The 18,181-nt window shown below is 49.4% G+C and overlaps 2 protein-coding genes across 3 annotated transcripts in view; both read left to right on the top strand.

Annotated features, from left to right (window-relative positions):
* Positions 1-4,523, top strand: part of ATG16L2 (autophagy related 16 like 2) — a 46,236-nt gene extending 41,713 nt beyond the window's left edge. For both annotated transcript variants that reach the window (XM_088668890.1, XM_035115881.3), the window contains one exon: positions 1,865-4,523. In XM_088668890.1, the coding sequence (XP_088525016.1) occupies positions 1,865-1,952 (88 nt within the window). In that variant the 3' untranslated portion in view covers positions 1,953-4,523. The remainder of the gene's footprint in view (positions 1-1,864) is intronic.
* A 2,857-nt stretch (positions 4,524-7,380) lies between these two features.
* ARRB1 (arrestin beta 1) overlaps positions 7,381-18,181 on the top strand; it is a 111,977-nt gene continuing 101,176 nt past the window's right edge. The window contains exon 1 of the mRNA XM_060273992.2: positions 7,381-7,856. Coding sequence (XP_060129975.1) covers positions 7,837-7,856 — 20 coding nt within the window. The 5' untranslated portion in view covers positions 7,381-7,836. The remainder of the gene's footprint in view (positions 7,857-18,181) is intronic.

The following is an 18,181-nucleotide window of genomic DNA, read 5'->3' as shown; positions in this document are numbered from 1 at the left end:
AATCACAAAGTTGGCAGGGATCATCTGAGAATCGTCTAGTTTGACCCCCTGCAATGCAGGAATATGGAGTTGTCTCCCATGCGGGGATCAAACCTGCAAACTTGGTATTATCAGTACCATGCTCTAACCGGCTGAGCTATCCGTTTGGGGTTACCCGGTGCTTAAAAAGCTTTGACGGTCTCTTGCTTTGCTTGGATGATGTGACTTGCAGGATTGGACTTGTGCAATGCCAACCAGCCTGCCTTCAATGCGCAAGGCCCGCTCGGTGCGCCTCGAAGGCCACCATCCCCTAGGAGCTCTCTTTCCTGTCCTGGCACTGTGTACAGCTGCGACCTGGCCCCCCCTTAGCCATCCTAGAGGGAAGCATGACCACTTGGCTATAAAAACCTCAAAGCAAAAGCAAGAAAGTAATCAGTTAGAAAAACAAACGGTGAGATAATTCAAAAGTTTAAAAAATGAAAATAACCGTAATCTAAAAAATTAAAGCACACATTGACTTTCTAAACATACAGGTAGGTCTGTCTAAACAAGAATGTTATTAGTGGGCACTGTAATCAGTACAGTGAAGGCGCCTGCCTGACATCAAGAGGCAGGGAGTTCCACAGCCACACGTCGGAACGGATGTTTTGCAGCACCTGTAGCACTGCCCGTTCTACCGGTTGAAGTGGTTGAGTCGCCGCATGCAGGGGGGAGGCAATCTCATAGGTAACTTGGTCCCAAGGTGTTAAGGCGGTGGAATGCTCTCCCCAGGGAAGTTTGCCTTCATAATACACCTTTAGGCACCAGGCAAAAATGTTCCTTTTAAACCAGGCCTTTGGTTGATCTGATTGACATCCTATACCCTTTTGAAATGTGATTTTCCTTTTTTCTTTTTGGTGGGGGGCTATTGGTTTGTTGTTTTTATTTTTATTATGTATTTAGTGGTTTTATATCTTGATTTTATTCTGTGAACCGCCCTGAGACCCCCAGGTATAGGTACATGGGTGGCGCTGTGGTCTAAACCACTGAGCCTCTTGGGCTTGCTGATCGGCAGGTTGGCAGTTCGAATCCCCGCAACAGGGTTAGCTCCCGCTGCTCTGTCCCAGCTCCTGCCAACCTAGCAGTTCAAAAGCACGCCAGTGCAAGGAGATAAAGAGGCGGGAAGGTAAACGGCGTTTCCGTGCACTCTGGCTTCCATCACGGTGTTCCGTTGCGCCAGAAGCAATTTAGTCCTGCTGGCCACATGACCCGCAAAGCTGTCTGTGGACAAACGCCGGCTCCCTTGGCCTGAAAGCGAGATGAACATCGCAACCCCATAGTCGCCTTTGACTGGACTTAACCGTCCAGGGGTCCTTAACCTTTTTTTACCTAGAATTTGTGGACATTTGTGATATAGGGTGGTGTATAAATTCAATTAATAATTATAGTTATAATAATTGTAAAGGTAAAAGGACCCCTGACCATTAGGTCCAGTCGTGACCGACTCTGGGGTTGCTGCGCTCATCTTGCATTATTGGCCGAGGGAGCCGGCATATAGCTTCCAGGTCATGTGGCCAGCATGACTAAGCCGCTTCTGGCGAACCAGAGCAGCACATGGAAACGCCGTTTACCTTCCCGCTGTAGCGGTTCCTATTTATCTACTTGCATTTTGACGTGCTTTCGAACTGCTAGGTGGGCAGGAGCTGGGACCAAGCAACGGGAGCTCACCCCTTTGCGGGGATTCGAACCACCGACCTTCTGATCAGCAAGCCCTAGGCTCAGTGGTTTAACCCACAGCGCCACCTGGGTCCCTAATAATAATTGTAGCATCCTCTTAATACTATCCAAGGAGTGGCTGTGATCTGTCATCGTGGTGCCTCTCTGTTTTCTTTCCTTGTGACTCCAGCTCACCTGTGAACGCTGTGGCCTGGAGCCCCTCTGGAGCCTACATTGGGAGTGTGGACCGAGGCAGGAAGGTGGTCCTCTGGAGCTGAGCTCTCGGCCTGTGGCCTCGTGGCGAGGAGGACAATGCCAGGCTCCTGTCTCCCTCTGAGCCTGCCTGTGTCTGCTGCTGCTGCTGGTGGTCTCTGGGCTCAAGAGAATATCCAGGGACATCACAAGTCTGTGGGCTCACTCTCCATGTGCAAGTAAGCACAGACCTCTGTCTTCAAGCAGCCAGGACAGGAAAGGAAAAGGTGGGCCTGGAATATGATGCCTTCAGGTCCAAGAGAAGAGGCTTCAGCCTTCACGGAGGGACTGCAAAAAGCAAGGCAGTTCCCAGCTTTTGCCTGCAGACTTTTGGTAGCTGAGATGGCTTTGGAAGAGAACTGGACAAATTTGAGAGCAATCGGTGGAACCTAATCGTTGCTGGAAATAATAGCTATACAGTGGGGCCTTGGTTCTCAAACTTAATCCGTTCTGGAAGGCCATTCGAAAACCAAAGCGTTCCAAAACCAAGGCGTGCTTTCCCATAGAAAGTCATGCAAAATGGATTAATCCGTTCCAGACTTTTAAAAAGAACCCCTAAAACAGCAATTATAACTTGGATTTTACTCTCCAGCGAGACCATTGATCCATAAAATGAAACCATCAACAATGTACTGCAGTCACACAATCAATCAATCAATTAATCAATCAGTCAGTCAGTAGCTGATCTGGGTTCCACACAGTCACAAAAACAAAACAAAAAGAGCCGCAAAAACAAAAACACATAATAGCAAAAACAGACAGACCTCAGTGTAACACTCAAATTGGAAGTGTGGCACTCAAAACGAAGCATGTTCGGCTTCCAAAAAATGTTCACAAACAGGAACACTTCCTTCCGGGTTTGCAGTGTTTGGGTTCCAAGTTGTTTGAGTTCCAAGGCATTTGAGAACCAAGGTACCACTGTACTTAAAAAGTTTATTGCAAGCTGCCAGGAGAACTTTGTTGCAGGGCAGGAAATGAATATGGTTAGCAATAAAACAAGCAAATGAGCATCCTTCTCCAGAGGCAGTATACCTCTGAATTGTAGGTGCTGAGGACAAGGAAGTAAGGAAGGTGACCAACTTCCTGCTTTGCATCCGAACAGCCACTTTTGGAAACAGGATACAGTTCAAGATCGGAGCCAGCAAGCCAAAGGCAGGTGTAAACGTCTGAGAATAGCCACACCTGTCTCGTGAGTCTTCCTTTCCACTATAGGCAGCTGTTCCAGCAAGTCAGATGCAGAGGTTGGGCCCTGCACTTCTGTGATTAAGCAGTCCTCTCCCCCCTTGTGTGCCTGGGGGCAGCTGCGATGGCGTGCCAGGTGGACCCAGGTCCAATACCCCGAGGCAGTTCTGACTCCAGCTTCCCAGCTGGCTGAGAACCATTCATTCACTTCTCGGGCCACCTGGGCCAATCCCAGGCTCGTATGCTTGGGGAAAACACTCCTTGAAGAAACTGGTGCCTTTGAAACTCCCTGCCACAAGACAAGGGAGAGAAGCCTGTGAGTCAGACAGCAACCGGGTGTCTTTTATATTGGATGATGGTAGACGGAGCGACAGATGATGGAGCACTTTGTCCCAAGGGAAGGTAAAGTTAAAGGGACCCCTGACCATTAGGTCCAGGCGCGGACGACTCTGGGGTTGCAGCGCTCATCTCGCTCTATAGGCCAAGGGAGCCAGTGTACAGCTTCCGGGTCATGTGGCCAGCATGACTAAGCCACTTCTGGTGAACCAGAGCAGCGCACGGAAACGCCGTTTACCTTCCTGCCGGAGCGGTACCTATTTATCTACTTGCACTTTGATGTCCTTTCGAGCTGCTAGGTTGGCAGGAGCTGGGACTGAACAACAGGAGCTCACCCCGTCGGGGGGATTTGAACCGCCGACTTTCCGATCAGCAAGCCCTAGGCTCAGTGGTTTAGAACACAGCTCCACCCACGTCCCCTGACTGCAGACAAAGAGAGTACTGTAACAGACTACACATTTTTCCAAATTTTGAAATGCAGTTTTCAATTTTTTTTAGGAGGGTTGCTGAGAAAGCATGTAGCTTAAACAAAAAAATTTTGGGGGGGAAATCCACAGGAAATGGGACAGAATAAAGACTGAGCACATGCAAAATTGATGTGGAACAGAACTAGGTTGGTTAACAGAGCTGCAACTAGAAGCTGGTAGAAGGTCCTGGCATCTCTGTTCAAACTGCATGGCGTCTCTGCCGCAGTCCTGGGAGAGCTGCCTCCACCAAGAAGTCTTGGGCTGGCTGACCTGACTCTCTCCATGAGAGACCACAAGATCCTAGGCCTGTGTCTACGCAGAACACATGCTTTGAGTGCAGAAGGCCCCACGTCAAGTCCCCTTGTCTCTAAATAAAAAAATGGATCTTGGGCAGTAGGGCAAGGAAAGAGTGCTTGCCCAAGGCTTTGGAGCTGCTGCTGGCCAGAGCGTGCAAGACTGGGTTAGATGGGCAAAGCTTCTGACTCAAACATCCAAACACTGCTTTTCCTGCCAGCTAGAATCGGTCAGTTACGGTTTCCTCCCCGTTTCTCATTTTTCCATAGTTCAGCACATTTCTGGATCAGTTTGCAATTAAAAAAAGAATAACACAAACGTGTGTTTCTCTCTCTTAATATACAGGTTTCTGTATGCAGTTTTGCCTAATGAACTTATTTTTGCAAAACAAATGCAATACACCGTGTGGCTGGAATGTAGCCTGCTGTGCAGTGCTATAAGGAGTCAGATCCCTTGCTCCACCCTCTTTTGGCTCTGGCCCCACCCACCTCTGGCATGTGGCCCCCACAAGGCCACTCATTAAGGAATGCGGCCCTTGGGGGGATGAAAAAGCTCCCCCACCCCCTGATAGATTGCTAAACAGTAATAATATTACCTGCCCCACACCAGCAGCTTCCGAGTGGGTTTAGAATTCCGAACGTGTAATTCCTTAGCAATATTTGCATCTGCTTTGCATGCCGAAGGTCTCGGGTTCAAACCCTGCATCTCCAAGAAGAGCTGGGAGAAATGCTAGAGAGCCAGTGCAGGGATTGCTGAGCTGAATGGACCAATGATCTCATGTGGCAGTTTCCTATTCATTTTATTTAATTGGGTTTATATACTGCTTAATCATCAAAACTGGCAGCTTAAAAAATAAAATACATGTCAAAATTCCAGGTAAGGTAGCCTGGACAGAAAATACTTTTTTGTTGTTTAGTCGTTTAGTCGTGTCCGACTCTTCATGACCCCATGGACCATAGCACGCCAGGCACTCCTGTCTTCCACTGCCTCCCGCAGTATCTGAAGAAGTGTGCATGCACACGAAAGCTCATACCAAAATAAAAACTTAGTTGGTCTTTAAGGTGCTACTGAAGGAATTTTTTTTATTTTACTGCCTCCCGCAGTTTGGTCAGACTCATGTTGATGGCTTCGAGAACACTGTCCAAGCATCTCGTCCTCTGTCGTCCCCTTCTCCTTGTGCCCTCCATCTTTCCCAACATCAGGGTCTTTTCCAGGGAGTCTTCTCTTCTCATGAGGTGGCCAAAGTTTGGAGCCTCAGCTTCAGGATCTGTCCTTCCAGTGAGCACTCAGGGCTGATTTCCTTCAGAATGGAGAGGTTTGGTCTTCTTGTAGTCCATGGGACTCTCAAGAGTCTCCTCCAACACCATAATTCAAAAGCGATCAGCCTTCTTGATGGTCCAGCTCTCACTTCCATACATCACTACTGGGAAAACCATAGCTTTAACTATACAGACCTTTGTCGGCAAGGTGATGTCTCTGCTTTTTAAGATGCTGTCTAGGTTTGTCATTGCTTTTCTCCCAAGAAGCAGGCGTCTTTTAATTTCGTGACTGCTGTCACCATCTGCAGTGATCATGGAGCCCAAGAAAGTAAAATCTCTCACTGCAGGTCCCTTCACCGTATTGTTTTTGCACCTGCTAAAAGTATTTCCACTTCCTCCAAAGTATTTTCACATGGAGGCAGTGAAAATACTTTTAGCAGGTGCCAAAAACAATACGGTAAAGGGACCTGCCTTAATATCGGTGGGCAGGGAGTTTCCAGAGTGGAGGGAGGGCTGCACTCTTTGTTCCTACCCTGCATATTCACAAGCGCACACACACACACACACACACACACACTCAAACCCCCATGACATGTTATTTGCAGCTGGGCTCACTGGCTTGAGTTATGCACTTTGGGGTGGTTCTTTGTGCTTGTGAAAGGGCTGGAGTCTGCCCTGCCCTGTGTTCTTCCATCACATCCTCATTGCTTGGTTTTAGTGCAAGTGCAAAAACAAGAAAGCTTTATTTACAGAATGAAAATGTTTCTCACAGACTCCACTGGGGAAGTTCCTGCCCAGGTGTCTGCACCTCGAATCCTGAGGCATGAACAGACAGGTGCCAATAATAGAATAATAGAATCGTAGAGTTGGAAGAGACCACAAGGGCCATCCAGTCCAACCCCCTGCCGAGCAGGAAACACCATCAAAGCATTCTTGACATATGCCTGTCAAGCCTCTGCTTAAAGACCTCCAAAGAAGGAGACTCCACCACACTCCTTGGTAGCAAATTCCACTGTCGAACAGCTCTTACTGTCAGGAAATTCTTCCTAATGTTTAGGTGGAGTGGCCGAGTCTCATACGCTCAGGGTTGTGGGTTCAAGGCCCACCTTGGCCCAAAGATCCCTGCATTGCAGTGGATTGGACTTAGGTGACCCTCGGGGAGGGTTGCCACCTATTCCTGTATTTTAGAATTTCTGTTTTTTTGGAAGCCGCCCAGAGTGGCTGGGGGAACCCGGCCAGATGGGCGGGGTATAAATAATAAATTATTATTATTATTATTATTATTCCTTTTAATACAGGATTGCCCCATATTTCAAATGTAAAATGCTAGTCCTGTATTGATAGAGTTTCCCCCTGTCTTTCAGGTCCCCCCTCTCTCTCCCCCAAGTTAGGGGTCCTCTCCAAATGCATGTGTTTGAAAGGGTATGCAAAAGGCCATGGAGGTAGGTAGTTAAAACTCTGGGTTGCCAAGCACAGACAGATTTACACATTCATGTGTGTGCCGGCATGTGTGTGACAAATTCCAGAGCGTTTAGGCTGCAATAGACTGTAATGGATTGCTTTGAAGTCACTTCAGCACCAAATAGAAGGGGAAAGATCTGCCCCCCCCCCACGCCCCTCCCAGTCCTTTATTTTGCCAGAACCAAGTTGTCAACCCTACTCTGGGCTCCCTCCCAAGCTCTACAATCATACGCATCGGCCCCCAAAGCGAAAATCCTAGCAGGATGCCACCCTTTCCGCAAGCCTCGCTCTATGCGCCCTGACCCCGCGCGCGGGGAAACGTGCGAACGCGTCCCGAAGGCGCGCCGCATGTCGAGATGAGGCGGGCAGGGGCGGAGGCGAGCCATCCTTGGGATTGGTTTCTTTTATTTTTTTGCCGGCTCGGCGGTCTGCCGCTCGTGACGCGCGCACGGAGGAGGGGAATCCGGGGCGCGCGCCTGGGCTGCTGCTTGGCGGCGCCGCCTCCTCCTCCTCCTGCTGCTGCTCGCGAGCGGCCGGTCTCTACGCGGCGGCTGCGGCGCTCCAATCCCGGCCCGGAAGAAGGCGGCGGCGGCGGCGGCGGCAGCGCGGGGGAGGCATGTCAGGGCGTCTCTAAGCAGGCAGCTCCCTTCTCCGCCCCCGCGCGGACTCCTGCTGCGAGGCGGGCGCCGCTTCCTTTCTCGCTCGCTTCGTCCCTGCGCTGCGCTCTGGCTGCAGCTGGTGGCTCCCGACGCGCAGCATCCGCCGCCGCCGGGCGGAGCTCCGTCCCTACCGTGCCCGGGCTGCGCAGGCCGGGAGAAGCCGAGCCCGATCGCCCGCCGCCGGACAACGAAGGAGCGCGCCCCCGTCTCTTGTTTTCTCCGCTCCCGGCAGGAGAGCCGCCAGCGGAGGCCATGGGCGACAAAGGCACCCGGTGAGTGCGCCGCGCTTCGCGGAGAGGGAGCTTGGCTGGCTGGGGGGTCTTTCCTGGGTGGGGGCCTCGCAGGGCCGCGCCTGGAGGGAGATGCGGGTCCGGAGCTGGACTGCGGAGCAGCCGCGCATGGGACGCGCGTCGGGCGCGTTCTGACGAGCGTTAGACGTTGGTACTGCCGCGAGGGTCGACGTGGACCTAGCAACAAGCCCACCGCGGAGCTCGGCTCCCGGAGGCGCCCGTACGCTGCACGACGGGTCCGGTCACGTTGATGCAGTGTGTGCTGCACGTGTTTGGCTACGTTCGCACTTGATACACGCGCGCAAAATGTAACGTGTGAAGAGGTGGTGCGGGTGGCGCCTGTTTGAAAAGCGGCTTGGGGGGGGGGCGTTGGGAGACAGCTCGGGAATGGTGTAAAAGGGTATCTCGAAGTTGCAGGCAACTCTGCAGGTGTATTTCCAAGTAAATCGCGCTGGTTTTGGTGTAGGTTATTCCTGGGTACGTGTGCATCTGCTTTGCATTCTCGGATGAGTAACACCAAAGAGGTGGGGGATTCCTGCTTTTATGCAAATTTAAACAACAACAACAACAACAACTCCTCTTGGGAGAGCCAGAAAAGAAGGTTGGAGGGGGCGTCCAGGCCGGTATTCGGAACATAGGAAGTAGCTGCCTTCTATTGAGTCAGACCCCTGCCCTGCCTAGTTTAGTATTGCCGGCACTGACTGGCAGCAATGGCTCTCCTGAACATCCTCAGCCCTACCTAGAGATCAAACCTGCCCCCCTTTGGCTTGCAAGGCAGATGCTGTACAGTTGAGCTGTGGCTTGTCTGCCATAAGGTCAGGAGCCTGTGGTGGAATAATAACAATTTTTTAAATTGCCCACGTCCTGCTGGCGTATTAAGGTCTCACCTGGAAACCTTCCATGACTTTTTGGCTGCCACTTAGTCCCCCCCAAGGGGCAAAATGACATTGTAACTAACTGGGGCTGCATTGGTCCAACAGGGTCAGGCAGGTTGAAGGCTGATGGCTTTTATATCCCTCTCAATCATTTATGTTTTTATTTTTGCAGAGCTTGGCCGTGATAGTAAAACAGAACCTCCATGTTCAGGGGTAGTATACCGCCGGGAGTTGGGGGGAGGGGAGGTCAAGGGAAGTAGTAGTTCCACTCTATTCTGCCTTGGTCAGAACCCCACCTGGAGTCCCGTGACCAGTTCTGGGGACCTCAGTTTAAGAAGGAAGGTGGGCAGAGGAGGGCGCTGAAGATGATCCAGGGTCTGGAAACCAAGCCTGATGAGGAACAGTTGAAGGAGCTGGGTATATTTAACCTAGAAAAGAGGAGACTGAGAGGAGATATGAGAGCCACCTTCAAATATCCCAAGGGCTGTCACATGGAAGAGGGAGCAAGCTTCTTTTTCTGCTGCTCCGGACCGGAGGATAGGACTCGAACCCGTGGCTTCAAGTTACAAGAAAGGAGATTCTGATTAAACACCGGGAAGAACTTTCTGATGCGAAGAGCTGTTTGACAGTGGAACAGTCTCCCTCGGGAGGCGGTGGAGGTTTTTAAGCTGAGGTTGGATATCCATCTCCCAGGGATACTTCAGTGGCATTGCAGGAGGGTTGGACTAGATGGCCTTTGGGGTCCATCCAACTCTCCAGTTCTGTAGGCTGGCTGCCTGCCTGTGTTTGGGGCCTGAGTGCTGGACCAGGCGGAGGTTTTTTACGTTTAGCACGGCTCTTTCTGGCATGGGTTTTTTGTTTTTGGTCTTGTTTTTTTGTCTCTGTATAAATGCAACCATTTCTCGAGCACATTCTCAAACGCCTCTGGGGTTTGCTGCCCCTCTTCCTTGCATAATCCCTGAACTGGTGACAGATTGTGCGTTGTTCGGCACCAGGGCTGTGGTAGGGAGGAGAGCTGCTTAAAATTATTGTTGCCCTAGCTGACCGGTTAAGTGCGGGCCTCCTTCTCCAAACCCTGGTAAATAAAACGGTGGCCAAGTTCACAGCATATTGGGGATTTGTAAATGGATTTGTGTATGGGTTTACAGTGCAGTGCTCACCAAGACTGCACAGAAGTAATTCCTGCCTAGTTCACAACAAGTAGAGAAGGACGTGAGCTGAATGGCTTTCCCCTCTTCTTCTTCTTTCAAACACTTTCTGTCTGAAACCCAGGAGAGACAGCGTTGCTGCTCAGTGAATGAGCTAGGCAGACCAGTCTGACTCGGCTGCTTCCTAGCCCCCTGCATGAGACTGTCCAGGGACAGCTCATTTATCTCCTTATTGCAGGCACCCTCAAACTCGGCCTTCCAGATGTTTTAGGACTACAACTCCCATCATCCCTAGCTAACAGGACCAGTGGTCAGGGATGATGGGAATTGTAGTCCCAAAACATCTGGAGGGCCGAGTTTGGGGAAGTCTGCCTTATTGGTTCAAGTTTTTCTTCTTTGGAAGAGGAGAAATGGATAATTAGTGTATTGGCCCGGATATAAGCCTCACTCCCCTCCACCCCCCATTCTGACCAAGAAAAGTTAAAGTGCGGCTTAACTTCACAACCTTACAAAAATTGGCTCTTTTACGATATCGCTGCTGAACCAGACATACAGTAAGATGGAACGGGTGTGAGTGCCTGAGGAATTTTAAGAGAGCGGCATATATTCAGGTATTGTCTTTTCTCCCCCCCCCCCCGAATTTTAAAGGTTTTTAAAGGCTTGTATTCGGGTGCAGCTTATATTCGGGCCAATACGGTATTGTTTTTAATCTTCTTGGCACTTGTTCGATGACTGATCAGATTCCAAACCCGATTCAAAACGTAATCATTAAAGCCAAGATGACGCCCCAGCCGCTCCCCTTTCTCCCCCCCCCGCCTTGGATATATGAGAGGCAGTGTGGCATAGTGGTTAGAGCAGTGGTCCTCAAAGGGTGTGGCAGGGGAGGATGGCAAGTGTAGCGGGAAGATTCAAGGACAATCAAAGAACCATTTAAACATTTCAGTGCAGTAGTATAGTATAAAAAGGTAAAGAGACCCCTGACCATTACGTCCCGTCGTGACCGACTCTGGGGTTGCTGTGCTCATCTTGCTAAATAGGCCGAGGAGCTGGCGTACAGCTTCCGGGTCATGTGGCCAGCATGACAAAGCCGCTTCTGGCAAACCAGAGCAGCGCATGGTAACGCCGTTTACCTTCCCGCCGGAGCGGTACCTATTTATCTACTTGCACTTTGCTGTGCCCTAGGCTTTGTTGTTTAACCCACAGCGCCACCTGCGTATAGTTAGTATCAAAATTAATTGTTTTGGATATAAAGCCAGAAACATTTTCCACACCTCTCTTCCAGAGTTAACGCTAAAGGCTTTACTTCTGGTTAGTTAGCCACCATAGCTGCTAGAGGGCCATGAACATTTCTGTCTGGGGCTTTTTAGAGTCACCTACTCAGGTACCATCTGAAACCAAAGCAATATTTTCAGCTCTCCTACCCCACTGGAATAAACGAGGGCGTTTTCAATTGTTGAGAGGAGGATGTCGATGTTTGGGAGAGGCATAGCATCACTGGGGGGAAGTTCCGCCCTTGGCTATTGGGAAAACAGGATGCTGGACTCGATGGATCTGATCCGGCAGGCTCTTAACCGATGGTAGCAAATTCCACGGTGCTTTTCCTTTTGTCTGGTCCTGTGTCTTCCAGCATCGGGGCCCTTGACTGTAGCCTGTCATGCTGGTGTTGCAACCCAGCATTGACTCTGGGGTACACAAACTGCTTGGTTGGCACCCTAACACCATAAGAAAAGCTTTGCTGGATCGGACCAAAAGCCCGTCTAGTCCAGATATTGATTGTTTGAGGGTTGCTTTTGCAGTTGGACCAGATTGTGCTGAATTGCATTGCAGTGTGTGTGTGTGTGTGTGTGTGTGTGTGTGAGAGAGAGAGAGAGAGAGAGAGAGAGAGAGAGAGAGAGAGAGAGAGAGATGTTCTATATCAGTTGTGTGATTCACCTGCCAGAATTCATAGACTGAGGAAGGTTCCATCAACACACGATATCGTCTCCAGCAATCTTCCTCCTGTCTAGCTCCTCCTGCTTCTAAAACCTCCAGCAGGTCAGAGGCCTTTACATTTGCCTCTTGTAGTGCCTGAGCTTATCAGCACAAATCCTAAACCTGTTTCAAGCCAGGAGCCTAGGATTTGTGATGAACCGGTGAATCTGAAACAAGTCCTTGTGAAAACCAGTTCAGGGCACTTCAATTTCATTGACATTTATTTGTATGCTGCCTTTCCCTAGTTAAACCAGGCTCAAGGCTAGGGAAAAAAAAGATTTACATAATTGCAAAAATATAACAGAAGTAGTCATCAGTAGGGCTGGGCAATATGTCATCCAAAACTGCTTTAAAGTCCATATCGCAATGTCGGTTTCATAATTTTTGTCCTGGAAACATATCATGAATCATGGTGTGTGTGTGTATGTGTGCTGTGTGAAAATCATAATATGGGAAAAATTGAATAAAAAAAATCCTTCCAGCAGCACCTTAGAGACCAACTAAGTTTGTCATAGGTATGAGTTTTTGTGTGCATGCACACTTCTTCATGCACATGAAAGCTCATACCTATGACAAACTTAGTTGGTCTCTAAGGTGCTCCTGGAAGCAATTTTTTTATTTTGTTTCAACTACGTCAGACCAACACGGCTACCTACCTGTAACTGGGAAAAATTGTGCAGCCAGCCAATGCCTTTGCGTAGCTCTATCCTTATACCGATGTGATGTCTGAAATACCGCGACGTTTAGCTGGGTGATATATCGCAATGTTGAAAACCAGATATCGCCCAGCCCTAGTCCTCAACAATAAATAAAAACATCTCAGTTAAGTGTGCAGTAAAACTGCACCTCCACCTAACTCGTAATAAGGCTTGGCAATAACAATTCAAAATTATAATACCAGTGACAGCAAAAATTAAGCATCTCCGAAATTAAATCCACCGAGTGTTGGCTTTGCTAGGGAGGGCTGTTCTGTGCAACTGGAACGCCCGAGAGCCTCTCCTAGGCGTTGCCAACATCCCTTTGCAGCGCAGCCGTCAACACACGTGGTGCTCTGCTGTGGCTGCCCAGTGCTCTTTCTCATTACGTACGGCCTTTGTAAACATTCTGTCTTGATCTCTCCGCCACTGAGCCATGTTTGTTTTCCAGCTCCCTAGCAGCGTTTCCCAAACATGGGGGGTGCGAGGGAGGTCGCACTTCCTGCACATTCTTCTGCCACGCAGGCTGTGTGTTCCCTACGTTTCCTGGCAGAGCGGAGCAGCGTGGCAAACCCCGAGAACCAGAAGAAGTTAAGGAGAGCCTGGCTGCTGGGTCGAGCCCCCCTAGTCCGGGATCTGGTTCTCGCAGTGGCGACCCACATGGGGGAGATCGCAGGCAGGATCCGAGCTCGACGGCAGCGCTCTGAATAAAAACCTTCTTCAGAGTTAAACTGTGGAACTCGCTTCTGCAGGAAGCAGCGATGGCCAGCAACTTGGATGGCTTTGAAAGAGGAAAAGAGGGCTGTCAGGGGCTACTAGCCAGAATGGCTATGCTCTGCCTCCATGGGACAGAGGCAGAAATACCAGTTTCTGGAAACCACAGAAGGGGAGAGTTGCTCTCGTGTTTGGATCCTGCTTGCTGGTTTCCTCCTCCTCCTCCTCCTCCTCCTCCTCCTCCTCCTCCTCCTCCTCCTCCTCCTCCTCCTCCTTATATTTATTTATACCCCACCCATCTGGCTGGGTTTCCGAGCCACTCTGGGCAGCTAATAATAATAATAATAATAATAATAATAATAATAATGTTGTTTAGTCGTTTAGTCGTGTCCGACTCTAAGGCACTAAAACATCAAACATTAAAAGCTTCCCTTCAAATGTCTTCTAAAAGTCAGATAGTTGTTTATTTCCTTGACATCTGATGAGAGGGTATTCCACAGGGCGGGAGCCACCACCGAGAAGGCCCTCTGCCTGGTTTCCTGCAACCTCACTTCTCGCAGGGAGGGAACTGCCAGAAGGCCCTCGGAGCTGGACCTCAGGGCTGAACGATGGGGGGGGGGAGATGCAGGGATACTGGGCCGAGAGTCGATTAGATACTCTAATGAGTATCTCATTGGCCACTGAGAGAACAGGATCACAGACTAGGCCATTGGCTTGATCTAGCATTCTCTTCTCATTTCCTTATGATATGCAGGCCAAAACCTATTCTGTTGTAAGCTCACACTTGTGGAAAAGCTCTCTCTCTCCTCCTTGAAAGGGGCCTCAGTGTCGAGTCTTTCTCAAGCACTGGTGAGTGTGAGTTGCTGCAAGAAAAAGGAGGGTCACCATGGAGGAGCCGGGCCTAAGAACAGAAGAAGAGGCTGCTGGGTCAGGATTTGAACCCGAGACCTCCTGCCCCTCAGCTACCGCCCTTGCATGCTCCTTCCTCCTCCTTTTCACCCTTTGCATAGCCAGCAATGCCAGCTGCTACAACGTGCCCGACCGAGCATTGCGCTAAAACGTCCAGCGGGTTGGATTTCCTCCTCCATTCAGTGTGTTCAAAGGAAATCAATGAAATCGCTTTAATATTCTGCTCTTGCCACATGGAAAGAAATAAAAAAACCCATAAATCTTCCAAATGGAGATCAAACAAATGCCACTCAATTACCGGTGACTAAATAGAGTGATCCTTAGCGATGGAGCATCCCAGACACGTGCCTAACGAGCTTGTTAGTTCCTGAGCATAAGCAGAGCGGCTGGCAGTGGCGAACTACCATGGCAGGGCAGGTGAGGAAGAGAGCCGTTGGCGGAATAAGCTTTTTGTGGCTCTGACTCTGGGGCCAGTGGGGCCAGAAGGATGACACCTGTGGCTCAAGGTTCATCATTTTATTATTTATATTCTACCCATATGGCTGCATTGCCCCAGCCACTCTGGGCGGCTTCCAACACATAAAAACATGATACAGTCATACCTCGGGTTAAGTACGCTTCAGGTTGAGTACTTTCAGGTTATGTACTCCGCGGACCCGGAAGTAAACACTGCGCGCACATGCGCAGAAGCGATCTGCGCACTTCATGCATGCGCAGAAACATTCTATCGGCACTTCGTGCACGGGCGCTATCACCCCTTGGGTTAAGTGCTTTTAGGGGTGTGAATGCCCCCCGGATCCAATTAAGTACAGAGGTACCACTGTAAATGTTAGTTTTTCTCATCTACAATACTGTCTACAATACGAAAGCGTTTTGCGATGTTTTTGGTGACTCGCAAGACAAAGTTTTCTATGGCCGCGCTTCGCAAGATGAATTTTTTTGCGGGTTTTTTTTTTTTGCCGCGGCTAACTGCGCTTCGCAAGACGAAATTATTGCAAGACGAAGCAACTCGCAGAATGAATTAATTAATTTCGTCTTGTGAGGCACCACTCTACATTATTGTCTATGGATCAATGGTCTTGTTAGACAGTAAAATTTGTGTTAAATTCGTGTTAAATTGCTTTTCTGGGGGTGTTTTTCATTGTCTGGAACGGATTAATCCACTTTCCATTACTTTCAATCGGAAAGTTTGTTTCAGGTTTAGTACGGACTTCCGGAACCAATTAAGTACTTAACCTGAGGTACCACTGTAGAACATTAAAAAGTTTGCCTATACAGGGCTGCCTTCAGATGTCTTCTAAAAGTCAGATTGGTTTTTTGTTTGTTTTTTACATTAGGAGGGTGCCACCACCGAGAAGGCCCTCTGCCTGCTTCCCTGTAACCCTCACAGTGAGGGAACCGCCAGAAGGCCACTCTGGGCAGCTCCCAACAGAATTAAACACAATAAAACATCAAACATTAAAAACTTCCCTAAAGAGGGCTGCCTTCAGGTGTCTTCTAAAAGTCAGATAGTTGTTTATTCCCTTGACATCTGTTGGGAGGGCATTCCACAGGGCAGGCGCCACCACCAAGAAGGCCCTCTGCCTGGTTCCCTGCAACATCACTTCTCGCAGTGAGGGAACCACCAGAAGGCCCTCGGCACTGAACCTTGGTGTCCGGGCAGAACAATGGGAGCCAATGAAGGTCTTTCAAGACCGGTGTTACGTGGTCTCGGCGGCCGCTCCCGGTCACCAGTCTAGCTGCCGCATTCTGGATGAATTGCGGTTTCCGAGTCACCTTCAAAGGCAGCCCCACGTAGAGCGCATTGCAGTAGTCCAAGCGGGAGATAACCAGAACATGTCACTGCCTCTCAGCCTAACCTACCTCACAGGGCCGTTGTGGGAATTAAATGAGGAGAGGGAGAGTCAATTGGTCTGCCAGGGTCGTTGGAAAGGTGGAATGTGGAGGCAAAAAATGAACCGCACTATCTGGAGATTCAAGTGGTGTGGACTGTACCATTTCACATTGAAAGAGGGGCCGGTGTGTTGGACACTCCTGCCTGCCCAAGAAAAATCCTGCACATACCATGTGGATTCGTTGGTGGAGGGAATGGTTCTAATCTGCTTTCGTCCTGACACAATAGCTTCATATCTGCAGGGACTTAAAAGAATTATGCAAAGCCACTTTTGCATGTAATGTTCTCCATCGCTGGCGAGAATAGTGTTGCCGTTTCAGCTCTAAGCATGAGTGGTATGAAAGGATGGTCGAGAGGCTATAATGCCCCACTTGCCGTTATCTTGAGCACACAACTTAGGGACCTCTCCTGATGCGTGAAGATGAGGTCACAAAATAAGGCACAGCTGTTTTAGCGTACCTGAAGGTAATGGCTTGTGAAGATTGCATTACAAACTACGGCTTTTCTAAAAAATCACATCGTTCATATTTGTTGTTGCCGATTGAATGCCCTTTGGGGCAGGATTTCTCCCCCTCCCCACCCAAATATTTTCATTGCGTGTATAGCATACCATGCAGGTTACGTGCGACAACGGCTGGAAGCATCCGTTTCAGCTGTACGCATGGAAGAAACAGATCAAAAAGCGGTTACTAAAGTTAAGTAAGTAGCACGAGACATGAAGTGCTGAAACGGAATAATAATCCAGACCTGTGGAAAGGAGGTGGCAGAATTTATTATTTTAATTGTGCACAGAGCCTTGTGCCCTGATGGCGATATGTAGATAAATGTTAACAATAATCCTAAAAAACGTGATTGTATGTGCCTGTCCCCCTTTAAAGAGATTTTCTCCAAAACAGTTCCTTCCGCATTGCTTCCTTCATTAACAGAGCTGTTCTTGTGACCATGACCAAACAGGGATTAATTTCTTTTTCTTTTTAAGGCATAGCTATCTAGATTTCCTGCCACGCAGTCTTCCCCAACCTGGTGCCCTCCAGCTGTCTTGAACCACAGCTGCTGCTTAAAAATATACAAGAACACAAGGAGCTGCTTTTTACTGACTCCATCCAGCTCAGTTTTGTCTACTCTGACTGGCAGTGGCTTTCCAGGGTTACAGGCAAGAACTTTTGCCAGCCCTACCTGGAGACACCGGGAATTGAACCCGGCACCTCCTGCATTCAAGGCAGGCGCTGAGCTGGACGCTCCCTCCCTGGAGCTCCGCAATATTTTTGCATGCCGGCTGTGCCAAGTTCACTTCTAAGCTTCTCAGCATTTGCGTCAAAATTTAGATAGGTCTTCAGAGGTAAAGGTTCTGTTTCCACACAGAGGGGGGGGGGAGAGATTGCTGCCTGCTTCCCATAATCCACTTGCATGCTGGGAACAAAACATGATGTTCAGCTTCGCTAGGAAAGTTCAGAAATGTCGAAAGCTCTCTTCTTCAGAGAGGAGAGCGGAGCGAATTGATTTTCCCCAATGCGCTTCCTCTGATAACTAACTCTGAGCTGCACACTACCTGTGTGTCTGTAGGAGCATCTCATTGCTGATATGCAAAAATTTTCACGTTCTTTGCTTTCCCCCATTTGGCAAGGCATTTCTCCTCTTGTTTTCAAAGCCTCCGAGTAAACCAGCTTGCTGTGAGGCAGGCTTGAGATGTGTCGCCTTTGTTACTTCAGGCGAGTAGTGCTAGAAACTCAGATATAGAAGCTAGGCGCCAAATAAACCAGGGCTATAGTCCTCCTTAAACCAGGGTTATAGTCCACCCCAAACCAGGGTTACAGCAACTAAACGACAAAAACCAGGGTTACAGTCCTCCTTAAACCAAGGTTAGGTAAAGGTAAAGGGACCCCTGACCATTAGGTCCAGTCATGACCGACTCTGGGGTTGCGGCGCTCATCTCGCGTTATTGGCCGAGGGATCCGGCGTACAGCTTCTGGGTCATGTGGCCAGCATGACAAAGCCGCTTCTGGCAAACCAGAGCAGCGCACGGAAACGCCGTTTACCTTCCCACCAGAGCGGTACCTATTTATCTGCTTGAACTTTGACGTGCTTTAGAACTGCTAGGTTG

Source organism: Zootoca vivipara, chromosome 4, assembly GCF_965207765.1.
Source record: "Zootoca vivipara chromosome 4, rZooViv2.hap1.1, whole genome shotgun sequence".
Classification (NCBI taxonomy): Eukaryota; Metazoa; Chordata; class Lepidosauria; order Squamata; family Lacertidae; genus Zootoca; species Zootoca vivipara.
This window is presented reverse-complemented; position numbering and strand designations above follow the sequence as displayed.